General features: G+C 38.1%; 1 protein-coding gene across 1 annotated transcript in view; it reads left to right on the plus strand.

The window, feature by feature from the left end:
- Window positions 1-8298: 8298 nt before the first annotated feature.
- mapkapk2a (MAPK activated protein kinase 2a) overlaps window positions 8299-25518 on the plus strand; it is a 59693-nt gene continuing 42473 nt past the window's right edge. The window contains exon 1 of the mRNA XM_016278767.1: window positions 8299-8967. Within this exon, the coding sequence (XP_016134253.1) occupies window positions 8746-8967 (222 nt within the window). The 5' untranslated portion in view covers window positions 8299-8745. The remainder of the gene's footprint in view (window positions 8968-25518) is intronic.

The raw sequence follows: 25518 nt of genomic DNA on the forward strand, positions 1-25518 counted from the left end.
TAATTGGAAAAACAACATTGTCTTTTCACACCTCTTTCTCAGGTTTTAACCTTCCTTTGGGGTTTAATGGACAGTTACATATGATTCCACACACCTAAGTGGGTGTAAAGATGGTGATGATTTGGCTCTCAATAAAGCTGGGTTTCAGAAAAGCTTTATAGCTTAAGAGATGTTGGTGCTCAAATTAGACCATAAACTCCAGGCCTCTATGGTGTCTTTGTCCATTCGTAATCATTTTTGGGTTCTTGCGTGGTCTCCTGCAAAGTTTCAGTTGTTCTGTGTATTTTTGGAATACATCAGGGAAAAGCTTCCAGGCAAAAGTGGTTTTAGTGTTGTTTTTCTACCTCTTCCTTGCTTGTGAAATCCATCTTGTATGCTGTAGAGAGATATCTACCACACAAATAACAGCATCTCGCTCCACATCTTTCTACTTCGCTTCAGCGTTCCTGCCTGTTTGCGTTATCCTGAATTTTTCACCAAAGCACCCGTTCACTTGTCTCTTTGTTGTTCGTCTCGGTGCGTGGACCCCTCGGTTTGGGGGGAATCTAGTCTTGTGCCTTTAACTGAACACACTTGACTAATTCAACACTAAGCACGGGATGACTAATGTTTCTCTTCCAGCTTTAATGGTCAGGTTTTTGTATTGCTTTTATTTCACCCTTTTATAGAGTTTTTACTGTTACTCGTGTTTTAAAGAGAAGTGAAAGAGATGATGTAATTTTCCTTCTAACTTTGTCTCTTCACTGTTGGCTATGAGGTTCAGAGCATGATAATCACAGAACGCATGAAAATAAGAGATAAAGTGAAACAGGAGTAAATGACAAGATTTAAATAATGACAAAGTGTAAGTAACCAAATGAGCTTGTATTAGTTTCTTTTCTAAAAAAAAAATAATAATAAAATCAATATTACCAGTCTTTTGTTTGAAATGTGTCTGTTTTTCAATTTTATTTTGTTCCATTCAAAGGTTCTCAAAAATGAGAATTGGCATCTTTCCTTATTTAAGGTGGCATAAATTGAAAAACTCACCTTATCTACTTTGTAAATGTATGTTATAGATTAATCTTTCATCCATGTATATAATTTTATGAGTTTTATTTTTGTTCAATCAAAATTGTTCAATATGCCGATTTTCCAATCATTAAGCCCATATACACTCAAGACTGCATTCCTTATTTATTTGTATTTTTTTTTAGTACAATAGCAACATGTCAAAATCCATTCTCCGACTTACTTTTTTTCTTCTTTTTGGGTAATTCGTTACTCTTGGATGTATGTGAAAAAGTACAGGATCTAGTGCTACTTCAGTTTCAGTGCAACTTTAAGCTATTTTAACTATTTTAAAAACTAATTTTTTACTTTTAACTGGCAAACTTTACTCAACAAACCAGCAGGCTCCTCAACACACCTATGAAATGAAATACAATACTATGTAGGAATGTATTATTAATTGAAAATAGTTTCAAAGTAAATCCTACACAATTTTTAGTCATGGCTTAGTACATGCTGGGAACAAACTATTTTACTTAATTTTATAGCGAACTTGTTATTTGTAAATAGTGCTAAATTATTTCTTATTTCACTGAACATTATTTCATCACACATTTATATCACCTTTTTAGTGCATGAATCTGACTTGTATAATTTGAGTATAACATTTGCTGTTATGTTATTAATTATTATCTTCATATGCAACAAGAGTCAAACTGACTCAGAGCATATTGTGCATGGACATTGTCTCATTTCACAGGAAGCTTGTTGCTTAATGTCACTGTTGCTAGGTAAACAAGTTATTTGTAACCAGTGTCAGATTTCAGTTGAGTGGCTGCAATGCAGAAAAGCCATCCTGGATACGATTACAGGTAACTTTCGGTCCTGCCTTTCCCCTGTGGGAAGATTTTTCCTCCCTATGGTTCACAAATACACAGGAGTGGTGGCTTGAGGTAGGCTGTGTTGTTGCAGGCCGAAGTGTCATGTGTTGAAACGTGACTGGGATCAAAACAGGTCAAGGATTAGAGTGGCACTAGACTGATGTTGGCCAGGTCAATGTAAAGAAACAAAGAACCGTCTGAAAGAGAGTGCTTAGAGTATGAAGCCTCTACTAGAGCAGATTGTGGAAGAGGAAAACCTCATTTTTGGATGTGGGCCAGTTAAAGGCTCTAGGTGGATAATGGGAAAATCTCTGCATTGAATGAACTACTTAAAAGTGATCTTCATACTTGCCTGAAATGACATAGATACACACAAGCAGCATATAGGAGTGACTTATGTTTCAGTGGTAATCTTGCACACAAGTGGCTCTTTTAATCTAAATGCAGGATCAGAGGGTTTAGGCGGATTTGGCATCTGTGCCCAGAAGCACCTAATGCATGAACCGATAGATCTGTAAGATGAAGCAAGTGGCTCACATTTCCTTACTGCTTCTGGCCTGAACTGATCAGAGATCAGCTGAGTATGGGAGGAGAGAGTCAGACAGCAGGTGTGTGGATCTGTTGTACGTCAGCGTGTGCCTCATAGATTGGATAGACTGAAAATAGACCAGAAAGCCAAAATACAAGGTATTTAAATACTGCAGTAAAAAACACTGTCATGACTAATGATATTGTAATATATAATGCGTTGACAAAGATGGTTTTCTATAAAAAAATATATTATTAGAAATATATTTTATATTAACACATATTCATGCAATTTAAATACTGCTTTGATACTTTGTCTGTTTTGTTCCAACCATAAAAAATTTTTGAAAACATAGCCACAGCAAAACTACTGCAACACTGTTTTGTTACTGCATGAATTGCATGAACAAACCAAGCAAACGATTGAATGACTCATTCATAAAGCAAGTCACTTCTTTCATTCCTGAATGAATGAGAATTTTTGAATTTATTTTTTTTGAGTGAATGATTAAAATGATTCACTCTTGAAGATAGTCACTTGTTGTCACTGCTTTATATAACCTGCTTTATATAACCTGTTTTATTAATATATAGGTATATATATTTTACAGTTGCCAATTTCTTGCTGTGGAGATTTCTATAAAGCTGCTTTGAAACAGTATCTACTGTGAACAGCAATCTAGAAATAAACCTGAAGAAAATCTGCTAAAATGCTGGATGATTCAATATATCATTATCTTGGAATTATAAGGTTTTATCTGCATTCTGAGCAGTTTTGAGATATTGAGCTTCAAAGGTTTTGCTTTCCATACTTTGTAGATAGAACCTTTTTGTTTTCTAAATAAAAAGTCCCAAAATGTATGTAACTTAAAAAAAAAAATCACATAATGTAAATCAGTTGTCACAGAATAAGAATATGTGAATACATTAATTTTGACAAAAATGTCAGGACCTTGTAATTCCAAGGTGATGATATGTAGGTCATTGGTGATTGTACCACTGAACAGATGACCAGTTTTATTCTGTTCGCTCTTTTGTAAACCAAGCTTCTGCCAACCTGACAGATTCCCATCGAGAGTAGTGGATTACTGGGTCTGGGGCTACAGAGATATAGACCTGCTTGAAAGTTCATCTGAGGCCCATTTGGAAAAACAATTCCAAATCTGTTGTACATGACAAATGGAGCATCTTAGCCGTGTCATCCGTTTGCTCCTGTGACTGAGAAGTGAAGTGTAAAGTGGGGCAGTTTTTCTAGCTGAGTGAGACGCAAGGGAACCTGGCACCCAGAAGTAGGCTAACAAATTTCCACCGTCAGGCTCTTTGTTGTTTATGGAAATGACACAAGGGGGAGACGACAGGCATTTTCATGTGAATCAGATGTGCAAGTGCTGGGACCATCCACACAGATCCTGTGGAGCCCTACTGACCTAAGATCACTTCATAGCATTTTGTTAGCACCCTTCATTGTACATCAACAAATAACATTTTGTGGGACAGTTTCAAACACTCAAACAAAAAGATCTGATTGTTTAGTATTCAGTTTAGTCTCCATATAGGAAAAGCGTTCACTCATAAGCGTTCACTCACATCAACTTATGCCAATAACCCTTTGCTGATTGTCTATTAAAAAGAAAAAGAAAAAGAAAGAAAAAATATATTTTTTATAGACTTTATATCTCACAGTGAGCTCATATCCCAGAACTGCCACTCATATCTCACAATGTGTCTTTATATCTTGCAATTGCAACTTTATTTCTCATAGTTGCAACTTCATATTTCACAATGTAACTCATAAAGTGATGGAAAAACAATTCCAAATCTGTTGTACATGACAAATGGAGCATCTTAGCCGTGTCATCCGTTTGCTCCTGTGACTGAGAAGTGAAGTGTAAAGTGGGGCAGTTTTTCTAGCTGAGTGAGATGCAAGGGAACCTGGCACCCAGAAGTAGGCTAACAAATTTCCACCATCAGGCTCTTTGTTGTTTATGGAAATGACACAAGGGGGAGACGACAGGCATTTTCATGTGAATCAGATGTGCAAGTGCTGGGACCATCCACACAGATCCTGTGGAGCCCTACTGACCTAAGATCACTTCATAGCATTTTGTTAGCACCCTTCACTGTACATCAATAAATAAAATTTTGTGGGACAGTTTCAAACACTCAAACAAAAAGATCTGATTGTTTAGTATTCAGTTTAGTCTCCATATAGGAAAAGCGTTCACTCAACAAGCATTCACTCACATCAACTTATGCCAATAACCCTTTGCTGATTGTCTATTAAAAAGAAAAAATATATTTTTTATAGAAATATATATCTCACAGTGAGCTCATATCCCAGAACTGCCACTCATATCTCACAATGTGTCTTTATATCTTGCAATTGCAACTTTATTTCTCATAATTGCAACTTCATATTTCACAATATAACTCATAAAGTGACATTCTTACTTAACTTAAACTTGATCAAAATAAACATTTATATTTTGAGGTGGAAATAGGCTTCTGGAAAACACAGATAGGAAATGAAGTACAATTGAATTTGTTCTGTAACACCGAAATCAATCAATATACAAGTGCACGCCTTAAAAAAACGTCTTTCCTAGTCTGATGTCTACATTAGCCATTAGGCCACACTATTGCCCTTTGCTTTTATTTAAGCTGATGTATAAATTAATTAAAGAATGCTATATAAAATTATTTCAAAGGATCTTAGATAGTTTCCTAATCTAGTTGCCTAATAAATCTGACATTGTGTACTACAACGATGGTTGGGTCTTTGATGAATTGCTTTGGTCTTCTTTTTTAAGTCGCTTTGAATAAAAGCGTCTGCTAAATGCATAAATATAATGATTTTTTTTAATGCATTGCATGAAAAAAAAAAAAAAAAAACAGCAGCTGTTTAGACACAGCTGCACAATGACTGAACTGACTATGCATGCTTGATTGTTATTAGATATTTTTATATTATATATAGATTTTGGAACGATGACGTCCTTTCCTCATAATTTCTTACTCATCAATCATCTCTTGGTTTGGCCTGAGGCCATGACGAAATGACTGAAAGTGCTTCCCTTCTCAACAATGCTTTTATTCTATGTTACTTAAGAGTATGAGGCTTTCTGCAGAACAGGGGAAATTCCACACATAATCATGTGACCTACCAGAACGGTACCCGGCAATTTTATGGGCAGGGAACTCTGTAGAAGTTCCTCATTTGTGAGTTGGATTACTCTGTGTATGTTGGATTTTTCAGTTCTTGATGCTTTGATTTCACCTTAATCTCTTAATTATATTAAATGCAGCATAATAGAGCTTCATCTGAATTAACCATTGTGCTTTTAATGGCTTGCTTTGTCACATACAAGGAAATACGAATATATCTACTAAAGTTCTGAACTAGAAAAACACATTAAATATGCTTGAAAAATACATGAATAAAAGGAATAAACTATGATGGCAAACTCCCCTCTTGTACTTTCCGTGAGATGGTGCATCACCATAGAAACATTCCACTTTAGCAACGACACTGTCACATGCAGACTGGAAAGTGACCAAGAAAGAGATCAAATTGTACACCATGAACATTTTACATAGACTTAATGTTTTTTTTTTTTTTTATCAATTTTATTGCAAGCTAATGGTGTCACATTTTATGACAGTAGCATTTCAAACGTTCCTGAGTCTATCTACTTTTATGTTTGGCCTTAATGTTAATATAACACCGTCTCTTAAGCTACAGCACCTAAATTCCACTGTCTCTGGATAAATTGGAACATGTCGAGCTGTCTTCTGGCCTGGCAGGAGGGGGACGGCATGCTAACTATACCTGGGCTCTGATTGGTGTAGCTTGTGTAAGCATATGACACTTTAAATGGCAATTTCTTGTTTCCATGCACAAACAAAGCTAGAAAAATGGCAGCTTTATCTGTGTGTATTCACCAGTCATATCATGCTTACTTGCCATTAGCAGGAAGTGGCTGACATATGGTAAACACTGGTTGAATTGGTTGGGTGCAGTGGGTTCACACACACATCTGTCCACACAACCAAGCCAAGTCCGTTTTCTAAAGACTACGTGTGATATCAAATCCTTCTCCCAATATAAAGTTCTCCACTGGGCTTGGTTGTTTTTAGCTTTTGGGAAGCAAGCGCGACTGGAAGCAGGTTGCCGTAAATAGACTCCGTAAATGTGACTTGGCTCACATGCTCTAGACTGCAGAATTCCCTGCACATTTGAAAGGACCAGACAGGAGAATACAAATCTGTTTCTGTTGCTCTCACTTGTAAGTTGCTTTAGATGAAAGCATCTGCTAAATGAATGAGTTATCTGCTATCTGCTTGGTGCCGTGCTCTTTTAAGTTCACCACCTCTATCAGAAAAGGGGCTGCAAGTGTGAAATATTGCTGACACACTGATAACAGCCACAGGACCCCTTAAAAGTGTAAAGGCATGAGTATGTGAAACTGCGAGCTGTATGCTTAGTGAACCATGTGAATCTTGATTAAATATTTGCCAAAATAACACCTACATCTCCACCCGAAAACGGAAAGCATGTTTTACAGTCGGCTATATCTGCTTGCTAATATCACTTGTGGATCTTTTGTGTGCATATATCAGCCACATATGATCTATTTGTTGCAGTTTGACTTTTGATCTGACTCTAAGGTTTATTCAGAAGTCAGCAATAGACATGTGACTTAAAACAGCAACATTTTACGAATGGTTATGTCAGTTCAGTAGAAGTTGCCATGTGATTCTGGTTGTTTGTAGCAGGTTGACACCAGCATTCGGCCAATGTTTTGTCTAAATTTTGTCTAAGTTTTGTGTAATTCAGATTGAGTTATTTGGAAGTTTCCACCATAAAAGTCACACACTTATGAATTAGCTAGGTTAGGTAGTAACAAACGTCAAGTACTAACATTTACTGAAATCAACAGGTATTATTTACGCTACCAAATAGCAAATTTTTTATAAAACATGCCCCAAATCATTCACATAAACAGGACATTTTATGATTTGTAATAACCAACATGTCAGAGTTAATTTGTTTTCTAAATGAGCACAGGCATAACACAAAAACACAGCCAGAAGTGACATAAGGAGGATTTTCAATCATTTCTCAATAATACCAGCTGACTATTAAAGCTATTTGTGAATGATTCAGGTCCTTTTGCAAAATAAAATCTATAAATCTGTTTCATAATACAAAAACAAGAGTGTTGAAATGTTCTCAAATCTGTTGTTTTCAAAGGGTGAATTCATCTAAAGCGCCCTCTTGCGTCTTTTCTTATTATGATTGAGGCCTACAGAAAGTGTAGAACTGGTTAAAAGATGAGTGTTATTATTATTATTTGATGTGTTTTGAATGTTTTTCTTTTAAATAGTTAATTAAACTGTATTTTTTTTTTATAATTATAGGCTTATTTTCACAAAAGAGTGTGAATTTTTTTTTAACGCGTGCAGACTGCGCACTCTTGCGGCTATACATATTTACCTCACTAAACCTTTTTCTTTAGTTTTACACAACAGCGACACCTGTTGATATTTGCCGAGATTAAAAATAAAATAACGCTAAATAAGAAAACGCAAACTTACAAAGCCTCCATGTAGAGAAAATGACGACAATGTTTGAACGAGTTTATTTTCCATGCTTTAAGCTGTTTTTTTGTGCCTTGCTGGTTTAAACCCCCCCCCCCCCCCCTCTGGCAGGAAAGTCTTTATCTGGTCAGCAAGCTTTTATAATTGAAGTCAACACTTTAGCATATATACATCATTTTATATTTAAAACATTCATTTTTGCAATTGCACTTTCGGTGGCGAGCGAGGCATTGTCATTAGGTGGCGGCTCCTTTAAGAGCGCAAAGCATTCCGAACTCCGCTATGACGTCAGAGCAGTAAGACGCTGGCCGAAAGTCGCGGAGGGCCAGTGCTCGACTCACGGAGGAGTAGGGTTGGAGCGTATGCTATTCTCGAGTTTTTAATTCAACATTTGTGTTTTTAAGTCGCTCGGCGGCGCTTTCGAAAAACCCGTGACACTTCGAAGCCGTATAAACTTGAATTGGTTTTATGTAAGTCGTCTTTTTAACTCTCTGAGCCCTGAATTGGTGGGTTGACCCTCGACATGGATATTAGCTAGCTTAGCTAACGTTAGTCACCAAGAAACCGAAATAACGACGCATCAGAGCGTCCGTGTCAGAGTTTTATCGCTTTTAAACGTAGTTTGTGTGCCTGGAGTCGAGCTCTCTGAGGCAAATCTTCGCCTTGGGTGTTGTCAAAGAAAGCCTGAAGTTCGGGAGAAGTAGCTAAGTTAATTGTTGAAGATAGGGAAGAAAAGAGGTGGGAGATGTTGACTAACGCCAACAGTCCGCCGAAGTTTCCAAACCAGCAACAGCAGCAGCAACAACAGAATACAGCCCAATTCATGATGGGAAAAGCCTCACTTCAGATCAAGAAAAATGCCATAACTGACGACTACAAGGTCACTAGCCAGGTCCTGGGGCTGGGCATCAATGGCAGGGTTCTGGAGATCTTTCACAAGAGGAGTGGGGAGAAGTATGCTTTAAAGGTAAAATTGAGACACTTATAAATCTGCTGTTGTACATTATGAGCTTGATTCAAACGAGGACACGTCTTTGTGATTATATGTAATGGTAATAACACACCTCAGCGTTGTTTTCTGGTTGTTAAAAGGACCGACTACTCACGCTCTCATTCATATAGCCTCAAATCAGTGTTTTACTATTCATTTCGAGTGTTTTCCTCTGTAAAGTAGGTTTAAGGGATTTAATAGTAACCAGGTAGGCCTTCTGCAGGTGTTCTTCCAGGGTACACAGTGATTTGTGAGTGAGTTAATCATTCATTTTAGGAGCACAATGGAAATTGGACAGCCATCTGTTTTATTAAGAACCAGGTGGCAGGTTCCTGTTCCAGCTGGCCTTTGATATTAACGACTGTATTGGGCAGCATGGCTTGGATGAGAGGGCAGATAATGACATAAGACATTCCACCTTCATCAGGAGGAGTGTTTGTTTCATTTAGACTGACGCAAATTCACTGGTAGTTACGCAAAACAGGAAGGTGAATCTTGTTTTGGTCAGGTGATTGTGGGATGAGTGTGACAGTTGACTCGGTAGTGAATTGTGTTGAAGTTGCCATGTGATGTTTGGTTTGTTTGTAGAAGGTTGACACCAGCATTGGCCTGTATTTGGTTGACTCCGATTTAGTTATTTAGAAAGTTACTAACATATTTTTAATTTGGAAGTTTCCACCAAAAAAGTCACATGCTTTTTAGATAACCTTCTAGTAGTAGCTAACAAATTGGTTACATGCTAAACTGTCCTGAAATTATCAGGTGTCATTTAGGCTATATAAGTTTGGGCTTAGTTCACCCACCCTCAAGTTGTTCCAAACCTGTATTCATTTATTTCAGCTGTTGAACATAAGATATTTTGTAGAATGCTAGTAACCAAACAGTGGAGAGTGAGTAAATGATGACAGAGTTTTTTTTTTTTTTTTTTTTAACTATCCCTTTAAAATGAGTGTACATTTGAAGCCATAGTTTTGTGGTCAGTTTTCTGATGTATGGCGGAGTAATGCTCTGTGTAACTGTAACCTATTTTTAAGCCTGCCTCAAGATTCTTTCCCACGTTTTCCTTCCATTACTGCTTTTCTCCTCTATACTGTCAAATAAAATAAAAGCATAATTCCACAAAAAAATCAAAAATTCTCTTTCTTATTTATTTTTGTTTATCTTTATTAAAGATACATTTTTGTTATCAATGTAACTTTAATTGAATTAATCCATTAAAATAAATGGTTTCTGAACCATTTTGGCTGTTAATTATAAAATCAACATCAAATGCAAAATGTTTGGTAATCATATACCTCTTCATTTAAGTTAAACTATCTAGCTTATGACGTTGTCTTCAGATGATTTAAACCCATAATTTGACAGATAGAAAATAATATAAAGAATTATCAAATATTCCATAAGCAAAAAAACAAACAAACAAAACCAGACGTTCACTACGGGGGCATTTTTGCCAGCACATTTTACTTAACTTGGGCTTTGTTTGGCACTGTTTTTGTCCCAAGCCCTGGTTAATTTCTGGCCCTTGGTTTATACAGGTTGCACCTGCATTTAGGTAATTATGACCTATTTTATCTTTATTTTTCTGAAGTTTGGTGTCTTATTTTTTCTGTGGAAAATAACGAAATAAAAACCAAGCTAATTATGTAATGTACTAATCAATTTATTTTTCCATAACTGCACATCATGATGAAATAATTTATTATCAAATGGTTTCCATGTTAGTAGTAGTCTTATGTGAAGTGTTGTCAGTAGAACTATGTTGACCTCTTCTATTATCTACTACTTACTCTTCTACTAAGTGATTGCATTTTGTATTTCATTAGCACACAGGTATTTAGTCCCAGCGGTTTTTGACGAGTTAAAAGCCAGCCAACAAGACTTGGGGCAAAATGTATGTCTCAAAGTTCAGAACAATCCACTTCTGCGGTTAGCCTCTTCCCACTCACTGTCCGTGCTGCTATAGCAGCAGAGTATAAATGCAGAGGTGTTAATTTACTCACTCTTAACATCTGTTTGGTTGAGGTCTTTTTAGAGACATTCATTATTACGGTGAAGTTGAAAGTTATTTTGAAGCCACCCCAAAATATTGATCACATAGAAAGACAGTGAAACAAATCTTCTTATTGAAGGGGACTACTGTAAGGTCCAGCATCTGATTTTTGCTTCAGCTTGGTGGGATAGGATTATCTGTTGAAGGAAAGCCCTGTTGATCTTCCAGGGCCATTGATGATGTCAGCACCCTGGCTGGCTTTCTGTCGTCATGCTGGATCTCTGCTCTCCGGTGACAGATCTGGCTCAGCCCCGCATTCATCACTGCCACACGGCCTGGCTGTTTTTAGATGCAGAAAAGCATTGCGTGCTTGTGGGAGGCAGGAAAAGAGTGAGGGTCTATAAAGCATGAGATAAATAATGACTGATAGTGGTTTGGAGAGTCCATTAATGATCTGTGTTAGGGACATAGACATTCAACCACCACTGTGATTTAGTGTTTGTGCATCAGGGTGCCTTTGATCTGTATGTTTGGGGAAAAATGAGTCATAGCTCACCTGCCTGTTAGTAAAATTAATTTGACCTGAGGAGCTGTCCACCCCACAAAAGAGCACCATTTTGTTAAGTGCATTTCCTTGTGTACATGTTTGGGGAAATTGACTTGTTTTTTCTAGGGCTGTGACGGTGGAAGATTTTTACCACAACGGTGGTAATGGACCAACTACCGTCGGTGGTGCGATGTTGATAGGCTATATATATATAATTAAATAAATAAATTAACGATCAATTAATCGATTAATCGTTAACCTTAATGCTGCAAAATGCGTCTATGCATGACAGGGTGTGCATGACAAGTTACTCAAATAAACAAAACGCTTTCTCACCCGATTTAAAGTGGATTTATTCTGAATAAAATGCTAGTAGCAGGATTGTAAAATTAATAGATGTGATTATGATCATTTGATAAAATGAAGAGAGCTCGTTTGAGATCATTTTACTTTGTTGACCGTTTCCTATCCCGTCACGGGGACCGCTGAACGTGCCTCTTTAAATGGTTTTGTGGTGCTCGTTAATTGTATTTTAAAACACAGTTGCAATGTTTTCAACTGATGTTATGGCATTAAAAATAAAATGATCCCAAACGTAACTGTGGCGCGTGTGGCTGTGCTGCGCAGTCAGTGAACCGCTTCCATCGGCGCTGCTGCAGCAAAACACACTGTTGCGCACATGAAACATTATTATGTGAGTATTATGACCAGTACTTAATTTGATCCTGTTCCGGAAAATGTCAGATTTAAAATTTTTGCGTTCCGGTAGGCCTATTTGTTTTTAAAAATCCAGCATTTACAGTGCATTAGATCATGACAGTGCATGCGTGCGTGCATACGAGACGGAGCGAGTGCGGGCTTGGATACATGCATTCGCATATAGACGGAAAAGATCATCCTCTTCACATGATACTTCCCGGTATACTACAGTCTATTTAAACTGACCAGTGTAACCTTTTAGGTGCCGGCGCGATCGAACAGCTGAAACATAAAAAAATGTGTTTATGGAGCACCGCGCCACACTTCTGTTTTAAATCTGTTAGCTTAATTATTAAAGCCAGATATATTTCGCTTTTAAATGTATTTTTTTTTTTTTTAATGAAAACAAAATTTTTTTATTTAGGCCTATTGCTTACATAGGCTATACATTTTCCTTAAAGCATCCCATTTTGTCCCAGGGCTTGAAAACCTGTGCCTAGGCTAGTTAGGTCCATGCAGAAACTTGTGAACGATGCTCGTAGTTGTGGCATCACCGTTTAGTGACATCATTGAATGCTTCGGGAAAACGTATTGTCAGTGACGTCACAGTGCCTTTTAATTGCTGTTTTGAATCCAGCAATTATTTATTTACAAATTATAAGCTCTGATTATGACAAGTGTGGTATAAAAGCTTTGTTTATTAGAGGAATAATTGGTTAGCTGGAAAATGCTACATCGCGACCATGCTTTTGGGTGCCGTTCGAGCCCATTTACGCGACTTTGTTCTGGTTTGCCGGTTGGTCACGAATTTCCACAAATTCAATAATATTTAGGCATTGTTTCTTTTCCTAAATCTTCACAGTCTAACCCTCTAATTTCGCAGGTTTATTTTATTGCCATTCACTTTTTATCACTGTTTTCGCATCTAAGGGAAATGAAAGATTTCATGGCCATGAATTAAGAATTCGTTCGATGTATTAATTTGTTCCCTTATTTTAGTTAAATCATGGGTTATTTAAGGAACAAAATTAATGAAACATGGACAGTGGCCACAAATTAATGAGTCATAGGAACGAATTAACAAGTTGTAGGAATGAATAGCCTATCTGTCCTGTGTCCCGCAGCCTTGCAAAGCGCAGAGCCCCATATGAAAGAATTATCTGGCGAAATGACGTTTTGTTTTAATGTACTTTTAAAGTTTAAATCACATTAAAAGCTTAATTTGTACATTATGATTGAATGATGATGCATTTATATACCGTCACCGTCACTAACATACGCTCGCACGTGTTTTGCCCATGAGCCGCACGCAGCCCAAAATTAAACAGCTTAATCAACCATCGATAGATTTAATCGATTGCATCTCTTATCAACAATTAATCGATCATCGATTAATCGTTGACATCCCTAATATATATATATATAGGGTTGGGAATCGAAAATCGATTCCAGAATCATATACTTAAGGTCAGGAATCTTGTTGTACTTGTTGTCAAATAAAAATTTTGATTCCGGCTATCGATTCCTATGCGCTTATCCCTATGCGATGCCGCGATTATAAATGAGAGTGACTCCTGGTTAACATGTATTAAAAGGGGTCGTGTTTAGTCACTAATTAGTGTGGTATATTTTGACAATATTCACTCATCATAACAGTAAAATAGGGCATTCTAAGTCAATATACTGCAGTATGGTTAACACCCGGTCATGCATGGAAAAAAAATACCGTCATGTATCGTGAAACTGGTATAATTTTGAAAAATACCGTGATAGAAATTTTCGGTCATACCGCCCAGCACTACTATCAACATGTGATGACGGCATAAATGACAGTTATTCCTGCATAAAGCACTCGCATTTATTAAAGAGTGACTGGTTTTTTCCACGTATTGTTTTTTTTTTTTTCTCTCTCATCGCTCTTGTTGTAATGTATTGGGAAGCCAGAATTTGTATCCCTCAACAGAAACACGCATTAGCCGAACTCTAACAAACCGTATTACAGATGCATTGTCAGATTTAAGTTGAACTGTGGTCCTAGTGTTTGCCGAACCGTGTGTGGAGAACGGTACGGTTCGATTTTTTTACCAAGAACCATTGCACCCCTAATATATATATATATATGGCGGTGGCGTGTCCGGTGTAGACACGGTTCACTGTTCCGCTGCCAAGCAAGCGGGTGCATTAACTCCTCATCTGCACGCGCCTAACCCTAACCGCTGTGTATGGCATTTGAGGTCATTTGTGAATTAGGCTACCATAGACTTACAGTCTAAATAAAATTCGTATTATGCTTGTTATAGAGTGTGTGACGTCACGTGCACTATTGCCGGTGGCAGTAGACGCGGTTGTCATGGCGACTGTCACAGTCCTAATTTTTACCTAGAAATGAACACATTTCCTGATTTCGTATACCTGGAATTTCAGCTTGATCCACTGGTATCATCATTTGATGTAATTGGATGCATGAGGAAGAAAAAAACAATCTTGTTTTCAAGCCAAGGAATAATTAGCTTTGAGGACTTATGCTTGTTAGACTGTGATGTTTAATTCATGAACATGCAGATTTAAACTCGTCAAGGAAGTCTGCGATCAAAGTAATCTGCCTTTCTGACTTAAATGCAAAATTCTATCAAAGGTCTGTCGGGAACTCATTTGCAAGAAACCACAAAAAAGAAGCCCCTCAAAAGCCTGTAAACCTGGACATGTTTTTTTTTTTTTTTGATTGATTGATTGATTGATTTATGGTAGCCCATTCTATGTGTTTAACATTTTGGGTACAAGTAACAACACATCCTTAATAGACTGCCTGACAGTTTCAAGATTTTTTTTTTTCTTCAGAGAACAGAAGACAGCACGTTCAATGTTTTCTCGGAATTATGCTTCGTTTTGCAGATTTGGCCTTAAATCCTTTTTATATGATTATACCATATTTACTTCCTCTTTGATCTATACGTCAGACATACGAGCTTACGGTGCATCCTCTGATATATTTTGCTGATTAAGTCTAGGATTAAACACCACATGGTGTCTGTTCTTAGATGCTTGTTTGTGGCTTTTATTTTTCCTGTCAATGGGATCTGTAATAGTCTGAGGTAGGGCTGCCACTAATAGGGTTGGGTACCGAACTCTGTACTTTTAAGGGTACCGACCGAATTTTGTTGGTACTACCAAGTAAGGATTCACGTTAAATCAGTCGGTGCCAAATTTCTGTACCTGATAACGCATCTGGGCACATACGCTACAGAGAGAGAAAGAGAGACCCTGTGATGTGAGGTCACCCCTGCAACTCGTTCAAACAACACACAGGGCAAGCCGAAATGTTCTGAAGTGTGGTTACATTTCTAGGGCCATATGGTTTCTGAGAAAACGCAGATGGGATCGTGGAGTCCATTTATAAAAATGTAATTTACTCTATAGCACGGAATGCCACGGAATTCGTAAATTTTGGCCGAATTAATTAAAAAGTAATTTAATTAAAAAGTTTACTGATAGCTCAGAAAGTAACTTTCATTGAAGTGTTAAAGTAAATAATCAAATTATTAATTGGAGTTTGATAGTGGTCTTGATGAGGTTGATATGATTTCAGGGGTGTCATGAAAAGCAACGCTGTTCTTAAGCACAGAAACGTTATAAATATCATGTCAACCTTTGGTTTAAGTAAACAAGAGCTGTAAAGTACACTAATACAATGAAGACAACAGGTGCAGTGTGCCCTAAGTTATATCCTCCCAAATTGGTTGTATTTTTAGAGCAAAGGAAAATGACAAACATTCACATGAGGTAACCCTGAATCAGCCTGATTTGGGTTGTATGTGTTCCTAGAAGCTAGACCTAGTCCTAGTCTGTCGAATACATTACAGGCAAAATGTCATATGTTATTCTTGTATACTGTATGTATAATTTCATATGTCAGCCTGTGTTATGATTCAAGTTTATTTCTAACAAGGTCTTGTGATAAGGCAATTAATGTGTTTATCCCTGCTTGATTCTATATTTTGTTTTATGCAGTGCCCCCTGAGCAATAGGATGAAGTCTTCTCTGTTGTATCATCACGCCTTGAATCTTACTTCTAAAATCGATCAAGGAGGGAACTGGTTATTTTAAAATGCTCATAAAGAAAGGCAAGTGACCTTGAAGTTGTCATAGCTTGCAATTATGTAACATTTGGCATTTGAAATAAGCCTAATTTTCTCTCGGTTTTTTTTCTTTCAGTTTCATGATTTCCCACAGTGTCACTATTAAAATGTTGAACTTTCAGTGGTGTACAATTTCTAGTTTGTCACTTGTTTCCTGTACTATAACCACAATCAGGTCATTTTTAGACAGCTTCAGCTGTAGTGGTGGTTGCTTCAGCTTGCCCTTCATCAACCGGTCACAAAAGGGAATGTACATATCAAGAGACATGTAAACTGGTTTACACAAGCCTTTTAAAACACTTTGGAATGATCAGAAAAACACAGTTAAAGGCTGGAATACACTACACAGTTTTTGTCTTGATTTACAGTTTACAAGTGTCTCAACAAGGCACACGTTTCTGCGGGAGTTTGTTGTGATCAAAACGACTTTAAAGCCTGGTAGTGTCAGATCCTCAGTCATTTAGTGTGTGATGGCCAGTTTTTCCTCTGTGACTGTTATGAAGTAAGTGTATGATGCCCAGTATTTTAAGATCTATTCAGTTTTTAAAAGTCGTGTAGTGTATTCCAACCTTAAATCTGAATCTAGAATGTTATACGTAATCTATGCTAGAAAGGCAATGACAGTTTTTTGAGGGGGAAAAAAACTTGTGATGCAAGGCAATGGAGTGTCCTTTACGCCCTCTTAAACAAGGAAGTCATGTGATTCACCCTCCCTGAATGCTGTTTAAAATTGGTTTCACTTTATATGATCTACAAACCGCAAGTATTGGACATTTATCTCCAAACAAAAAAACAACAGGGCCCATTATTGTGTATTATAATTGAGTTCTTTAAATGCTGAGAGGCTTTTAGTAAAAGATCAATCTTTATTCCAGCTCTTTTGTTAACCCCTATATATGTGCCGTCAAAGACTTTTCTGCTCATTCATAATTTGTGGTTAACAACAGGCAGTCTTTCTGGCATGTTGGAAGTAAGTGGAAATAAACATGCTTTTGTTGCTTTAATAGATATGATAAACAAATTGTGAGCTATCAGACAGAGTATGGACTTCAAAGTGCAGCTCGGATTGATAATGTGTTACTAGATTTATTAGCTGATCTCAGCTAAAATAATCGAAGGAGTGGATTATCCAGTCATGACCGATATCTGAGGATGTGGTCTAAAAGGAAGTAGGCCTACTTTTTATTTTTATTTTCCCCTTTTTCCTGCACATGAAATTTTGTTGTTGTTTTTGTTGTGCGTATGTGCACATACTATTTGTATATTACACCACATTTATTGTGATATTTAATATTTATATTAAAGGTGACATCTCTTGAAAATCTGACACTTCCAGGTTTTAAGTGCTATAATCAGGTCCCCGGTGCATCTACCAACCAAGGAAACGTGAAAAAGATTAACCCAATCACTTTGTTTAGGTAAGCCTTTTTCTGCAAGTGTCTGAGAAAAAAATGCTCATAAAGAAAGGCAAGTGACCTTGAAGTTGTCATAGCTTGCAATTATGTAACATTTGGCATTTGAAATAAGCCTAATTTTCTCTCGGTTTTTTTTCTTTCAGTTTCATGATTTCCCACAGTGTCACTATTAAAATGTTGAACTTTCAGTGGTGTACAATTTCTAGTTTGTCACTTGTTTCCTGTACTATAACCACAATCAGGTCATTTTTAGACAGCTTCAGCTGTAGTGGTGGTTGCTTCAGCTTGCCCTTCATCAACCGGTCACAAAAGGGAATGTACATATCAAGAGACATGTAAACTGGTTTACACAAGCCTTTTAAAACACTTTGGAATGATCAGAAAAACACAGTTAAAGGCTGGAATACACTACACAGTTTTTGTCTTGATTTACAGTTTACAAGTGTCTCAACAAGGCACACGTTTCTGCGGGAGTTTGTTGTGATCAAAACGACTTTAAAGCCTGGTAGTGTCAGATCCTCAGTCATTTAGTGTGTGATGGCCAGTTTTTCCTCTGTGACTGTTATGAAGTAAGTGTATGATGCCCAGTATTTTAAGATCTATTCAGTTTTTAAAAGTCGTGTAGTGTATTCCAACCTTAAATCTGAATCTAGAATGTTATACGTAATCTATGCTAGAAAGGCAATGACAGTTTTTTGAGGGGGAAAAAAACTTGTGATGCAAGGCAATGGAGTGTCCTTTACGCCCTCTTAAACAAGGAAGTCATGTGATTCACCCTCCCTGAATGCTGTTTAAAATTGGTTTCACTTTATATGATCTACAAACCGCAAGTATTGGACATTTATCTCCAAACAAAAAAACAACAGGGCCCATTATTGTGTATTATAATTGAGTTCTTTAAATGCTGAGAGGCTTTTAGTAAAAGATCAATCTTTATTCCAGCTCTTTTGTTAACCCCTATATATGTGCCGTCAAAGACTTTTCTGCTCATTCATAATTTGTGGTTAACAACAGGCAGTCTTTCTGGCATGTTGGAAGTAAGTGGAAATAAACATGCTTTTGTTGCTTTAATAGATATGATAAACAAATTGTGAGCTATCAGACAGAGTATGGACTTCAAAGTGCAGCTCGGATTGATAATGTGTTACTAGATTTATTAGCTGATCTCAGCTAAAAGGAGTGGAGGAGTGGATTATCCAGTCATGACCGATATCTGAGGATGTGGTCTAAAAGGAAGTAGGCCTACTTTTTATTCCCCTTTTTCCCTTTTTCCTGCACATGAAATTTTGTTGTTGTTTTTGTTGTGCGTATGTGCACATACTATTTGTATATTACACCACATTTATTGTGATATTTAATATTTATATTAAAGGTGACATCTCTTGAAAATCTGACACTTCCAGGTTTTAAGTGCTATAATCAGGTCCCCGGTGCATCTACCAACCAAGGAAACGTGAAAAAGATTAACCCAATCACTTTGTTTAGGTAAGCCTTTTTCTGCAAGTGTCTGAGAAAACGAGCGCGTCTGATTTCGCTCCGTTGGTGACGTGGCAAAGGGATCTCATTATGATATTACTGCCCCTTTATCTGTAAACTTCCACTCAAGGCACCGTCATTTTGATTTTGCAAGCGACAACGCTGTATTAGTTCTAATGCCATGGAGAAAGTTTGAGCAAAACATGCTAACTCTTCTGTCTTTGGCTGCACAGACGAGCACAGAACACTATTTAGAGTCCCAACCTCAGAGGAGACGAGAGCAGTGGATTTATTGATTTATTTAGGCTACATATTGCTGCTGCCACACAGATCTAAAATAAACAAGCGATTTATTTCTTAGCTGTTTACCTTCACAGACATAACCGACTGTTTTTGTAACTCGTGTGTTTTTAACGTAAACTTGTGTGTGAATGATAACTTAGTTTAGTACTCACATGCTGTGAAAGCCGCTTTCTGTGCGTGTGCTTTGAATGTGTGCGCTCAGAAAACCTTATATCTGAAGTTTAAACTCATATGGTTTAAATCGCATGATTTCAGTGCGATAAACATGATAATCAGAACCAAAACAGATTTTTTTTAGCAGATACGAGCTGTAAAGGCACAGCTCTATTCTGGAAAAGGGGGCGGGGAGCAGCAGCTCATTTGCATTTAAAGACACAGGCCCGAAAAACAGCTTGTTTCTGCTTCCACTCAAAATAGGCATTTTCAAAATTATATAATAAATGATCTGTGGAGTATTTTGAGCTGAAACTTCACAGACACATTCTGGGGACACCAGAGACTTATATTACATATTGTAAAAAGGGGCATAATATGTCTCCTTTAAATGAGGGTTGCTGTGGTGTTCTTTAGCCTAAAGTAAGTAGTGGAAGAGCCACCTGGTATTTTTGCATTTGGTCTCTGTGTATGAAAGTCGCTAATTTTGTTACATGAAAGGCCTCTTAGCATTGCCCTGCTGGCATATGGCTGTACTTCCTCTCTGTCTCTATGATATTGTTGACTGTTAAAAGTTATTTTTCTAGTGGTACACCAACCCCAGAGCCACACCTGTGGCTAAATAGGCAAATAGCTTAATTTTTAAATGTACTTATTTTAATTTTACATTGTATTGTTTATGTTTAGGTGTATCCATCTTGCTTATTCAGATTTTTACAATGTGCTTGCAGCTGACGGATTTGTGTAAAATGCTAGAATTATGTAATAATCTTGGGTTGGAGCATGGCATGAATGAGTGTTTTTTTCCGTATGACAAAATGGCTTGATCGTGGTCATATTTTAACATTTTGACCGTGGCTTTGTGGTAAAGGAATCAATTACTAATGCGCAACCTCTTTGTGTATGCTTCTTCTTTTTTTCCCCATATTACAGTAGTCTTCCATCACATTTTAGAAGTGATATTTTGAAATGTTAAAAGTGGCATCTCGCATGTCCCGCCGACACTTTTTATTTTGGTAAAGATAAAGGGTTTTTACTCTGGGAGTCCAGTCTAATGAATATGAAATCAGCTTATTAGACTTTGACATGAGCAGTCCCCTGTGTGGCCCTTCCTCCATTTCCATGGAAGTTAATTGACCACATACACTAAGGAGTTTCCCCATCTCTCAACCAGCCAGACAGGTGGAAACCCCCTAAGGGAAAAGAGATGACTTAGCCAAATAGAGAACCATAACTGCTGAAAGTATCATTATCATTAGCTTAGTGATGGTGATTTACACCAAAATGTCATCTGATAACGCAGGGAAATTACATCAGCAAAGTGTCAAATTTTGTGGCAGTTTTCAGATCTAACTTAAGAGGAGAGGGAATCAAATGGGTCCGTGTAGTGAGCTGTAATGTCTCAACACACAGCTGCACAGTCAACGGAGGAAGTGGGGACAGGATGTTTGGCGGACTTCTAGAAGTGAAACTTCTAACTGTCATATGCATTCTTTTACATGCAAGGGCACCTGGTGGAGGAATCTTGTATTGTGAAGAGGATGACACTTCGTGGCCACATTTGCCATCTTTTTGCATGAATAATAGCATTTCATTAAAACTTGATTGTCAGCTACAGGGGTCTTCTTTATTTGCTGTTTCTGAAATTGCTCATTGTTCCCTTCATAGCTCAGTGTTTAGGATATGAACCATTTCATGCTGTAAAACTTGTTTAACCCCTTTGCTGTCACCCCCCATTTTTGGCATGGAGACTCCAATGACATACCCAATATAAAAAGGTTGCTGCTCATGAGTAGGGATGGGCGATATCTTATCGTTTGCGATTTATACCGGTAAAAATTCTCCACACGATAAGAATTCGTCTTCCCACTATAATAACGATAAAGTCTAGTTGTTGACATATTTCTGTGTGCGACTGTGTGGAGTGACGTGAAGGAAGGCGGACGTGAAATTGAGCAGCTCCTTCTACAATCTGGAACAGGTTTGGATAGGGCTGTACAGTGCGACAAAAATCGTTCTGAGCCTTGAGTAAATGTACTACAGTAGCACGTGTCTGTGACGAGTGGGGGAGGGGCCGAGAGCCGTGGGGGCGGGGCGAGGCCGGTGGAGTAATTGATAATGAGCGACACCTGCACCACTCACCGGTCTCGAGTCTCACGGAGGAGCTCCGGAAGGATAAAAGGGAGGAGTGACGACAGTGTTGAACGAGAGAGGACCAGGCCTGGAGTTTGTTTTGTTTTTTGGTTTTGTTTGTGCGCGACAGTCGTCCGCGAGGGGCTGTCGCGCAATTTTGTGTTTGTTTATTTTATTAAAGTTTGTTTAAATGTCCGCTGGTTCACGCCTCCTTCTTCCCGAACTATGAACTTTGTTACATTGGTGCCGAAACCCGGGAGGAAGGAGGGGCACGCTACCAGAGATCCCTCGCCGCTGTGGTGAGTCCGTGGTGCCATCAAGCATGGCGGAGCAGTCTGGAGGCTCGAGGCGGTGGGCTGGAGTGAGTTGCCGGGGGGGTGGACGAACTCGCTGCCGGCCGCCTGGGCTGTGGAGGGACGGCTGCCGTCCGTGAGGGAGTGGAGGAGTCGCAGCCGTTCGCCTGAGGCCGGAGCCTGCTGCCATCTGCCATGATGGGGAGGAGCAGGGAACGGGGGACTCTTGCCGGCTGCCCGAACACGGAGGAGCCGTCGCCGTCCACTGGGCGGCGGAGGAGTGTCGTGCCATCCACCGAGGGCTGTCCAGTGCCGCCACCTGGCATCGCGGAAGAGCTTACCCAGCTGGGGGGGGGAGAGCGGCTGTGTGTCTGGGAACCGGAACAAGATTTTTAAATTTTTTTTCCCTCTCTCCCCTCTCTCGTCTCTGTCTCTCCTCATCCTTCCATCTCCTTTTCTCTCGCCACTCACCGGTCTCGAGTCTCACGGAGGAGCTCCGGAAGGATAAAAGGGAGGAGTGACGACAGTGTCGGACGAGAGAGGACCAGGCCTGGACTTTATTTTGTGTTTTGGTTTTGTTTGTGCGCGACAGTCATCCGCGAGGGGCTGTCGCGCTATTTTGTGTTTGTTTATGTTATTAAAGTTTGTTTAAATGTCCGCCGGTTCCCGCCTCCTTCCCGAACTATGAACTTTGTTACAGTGGGCAACACAGTTTTACATGTGTATGAGTCGTTTACAAACCTGTTGTCCAACAAAGATATTTTAATTTCTTGACATGCTCTCCATATTAACTTCATAACATATATGAGTGTTTGAAATAACTTATTTTTGTGATCAGACGTGGTTTCGTATCACAAAATAAGGCAGAAATCATACTATTTTATAGCATTATATACAGTGATAAAGGCTATGTCGATTAGCATTGCATTATAAATATACTTTATCCTTATAAAAAAATACCCAAGATTGCTTGAAGAACACAGATACCATATAATTTGTGCAATCGCATGTTTATTGTCTTCAGGTTTCCTCAGTTAAAATTTCTCTATCTGCGTTTTATTCAGCTACAGCGATTCCTGGAGCATTATTTCTACTATGCATATGTGGAGTTTCTGTGCAAGGGCGCCCTCCGGCTTCCAGTATGAATTAAACAGTCATTACATTAAGTGTGTACTCAGTAATGCTCACAACACCCTATTTTGGGTAAAAATAGGAAAGATAATACTTTTCTCTAAAGAAACAATGAAGCTAAAGCCACAAGTCTACTAATGCTTCAGTTCAAATTTCAGGACATAATCTCTAAAACTGTGAATTTTATTAAACATTTTCTAAGACCATGTCATGTGTGTTTTTAGAGAAGGCTAATAAAAGGCTAATAAAATTGATTTATGGCCCTCTGATCTGCGTTTTATTCAGCTACAGCGATTCCTGGAGCATTATTTCTACTATGCATATGTGGAGTTTCTGTGCAAGGGCGCCCTCCGGCTTCCAGTATGAATTAAACAGTCATTACATTAAGTGTGTACTCAGTAATGCTCACAACACCCTATTTTGGGTAAAAATAGGAAAGATAATACTTTTCTCTAAAGAAACAATGAAGCTAAAGCCACAAGTCTACTAATGCTTCAGTTCAAATTTCAGGACATAATCTCTAAAACTGTGAATTTTATTAAACATTTTCTAAGACCATGTCATGTGTGTTTTTAGAGAAGGCTAATAAAAGGCTAATAAAATTGATTTATGGCCCTCTGTAAGCTCTCCTGCGTGCTGTCGCCTCATGTCTGGCTCGGCAAACTACCCCCATTCATGATTCTATTGTTGTCATGCAACAAACCTTCATACCACTCATACCTCCGCCAGGTATGAGACATTATCCTCATTATTCCTTTATCATTATTCTTTTGTTTTATTCAGCCATTAGTAGCCTTTATTCCGGAATTACAAGGTTTACCAAGCCACATCGCTTCAATCCCAGTATACATTTACCCAACTATTATCAAAAGTGTTTCTAAAAAAATACAAAACATTTTCTTACGACCTTACGTGAATTATTATGACAAAATACATCATGAAGGAGAGCTGCACCTGTTCTGCAGCTGCATTAGAGCTAACATTAGCATCAAGCTACATAAGACAATTTATGAGATTATTAGTACACTTTTACTTAAAAACTCACTTTAAACCACCATCGAGTGTTTGTAATAACTTCCTTTTGCGATCTCATGTGGAATTTGGTCGTTTACTGTTGTTAAAATATGCTATTTATAGCCTTTTATATCGCTGCACAAATTATCATTTCAGATGTAGGGTAAACGTACCCATTAAGCACACTTCCATATTTGAGCTCAGATTATAAAAAGAAAAAATAATGTATTATCATACTTGATGCAGGGCTCGAAATTAACTTTTTTTACTTGGTAGCACTGGTGCTCCCAACTTCAAAAAGTTAGGAGCACCAGCAAAAATTTAGGAGGACTCACCAAAAATGTATGAGCATCACAACTACAAATTATATATTAACAGATTTTATCCTTACATTCTTAACTTTAATGCAGATTTTGTATTGGTTAATATTAGCTGTCAATCTCTCAGTGACTGCTTTACGCTAACTACCGCGAGAAAAAGAAAGGGCTGAAGAAGAGAGAAAATTAAAAGAACACTGACATTTCTTTTGTAAACAACCTAAAGTTAAGTTCTTATTTAGAGAGGGTTAGGATGGTGTATGCGGTGTTAAATTTTACATTCAGCTCTGCCAGTTGCACCGAACGGCTGGCAGCTAGGGATGTGCGATATTGACAAAAAATGATATCTCGATATTTTCTGGGATTTTATCAATTACAATAATTTGACTGAGTGTTACTGTGCTGATAATTTAAGGACTACAGTGGACAGCTGACTCCTAAAAATGTTTATTTTATATTCTGTGTGGTGGTCAGTTCACAGCAGTGACCTTGGAATTATTTTTGTTGGCGAAATAGAGCAAAAACAGGCAATATAGGGTCTAAAACGTAAGTCTCTTAATATAACTTCTTTTTTTATTGAAGAGTTGTATAAAATCAATATTACGTAAAACAACAATTACGAAATGTGTAGATTCGGTGGCGAACGCTGTTACCTGCAAACTCCGTCCCACAGGCTTTACAGTGAATGCAGAGCATAGAGCACAGTGCATTTTCATAGCAGAGCCACTCAAAGTCTTTCAACCACTCTCTCCGAAAACTGTACGCCTTCTATTCGGCTGGTGGATCAACATTCACCACATGATCGCTATCACCAGCACCATTATTTGTAACTTTAGGTGGTTCACAAAAGAAATCTGTCAGTGTTCTTTTCATTTTCTCTCTCTTCTTCAGCCCTTTCTTTTTCTCGCGGTAGTTAG

The sequence above is a fragment of the Sinocyclocheilus grahami genome, unplaced genomic scaffold, assembly GCF_001515645.1.
Source record: "Sinocyclocheilus grahami isolate Dianchi unplaced genomic scaffold, SAMN03320097.WGS_v1.1 scaffold125.1, whole genome shotgun sequence".
In the NCBI taxonomy this organism is placed as follows: domain Eukaryota; kingdom Metazoa; phylum Chordata; class Actinopteri; order Cypriniformes; family Cyprinidae; genus Sinocyclocheilus; species Sinocyclocheilus grahami.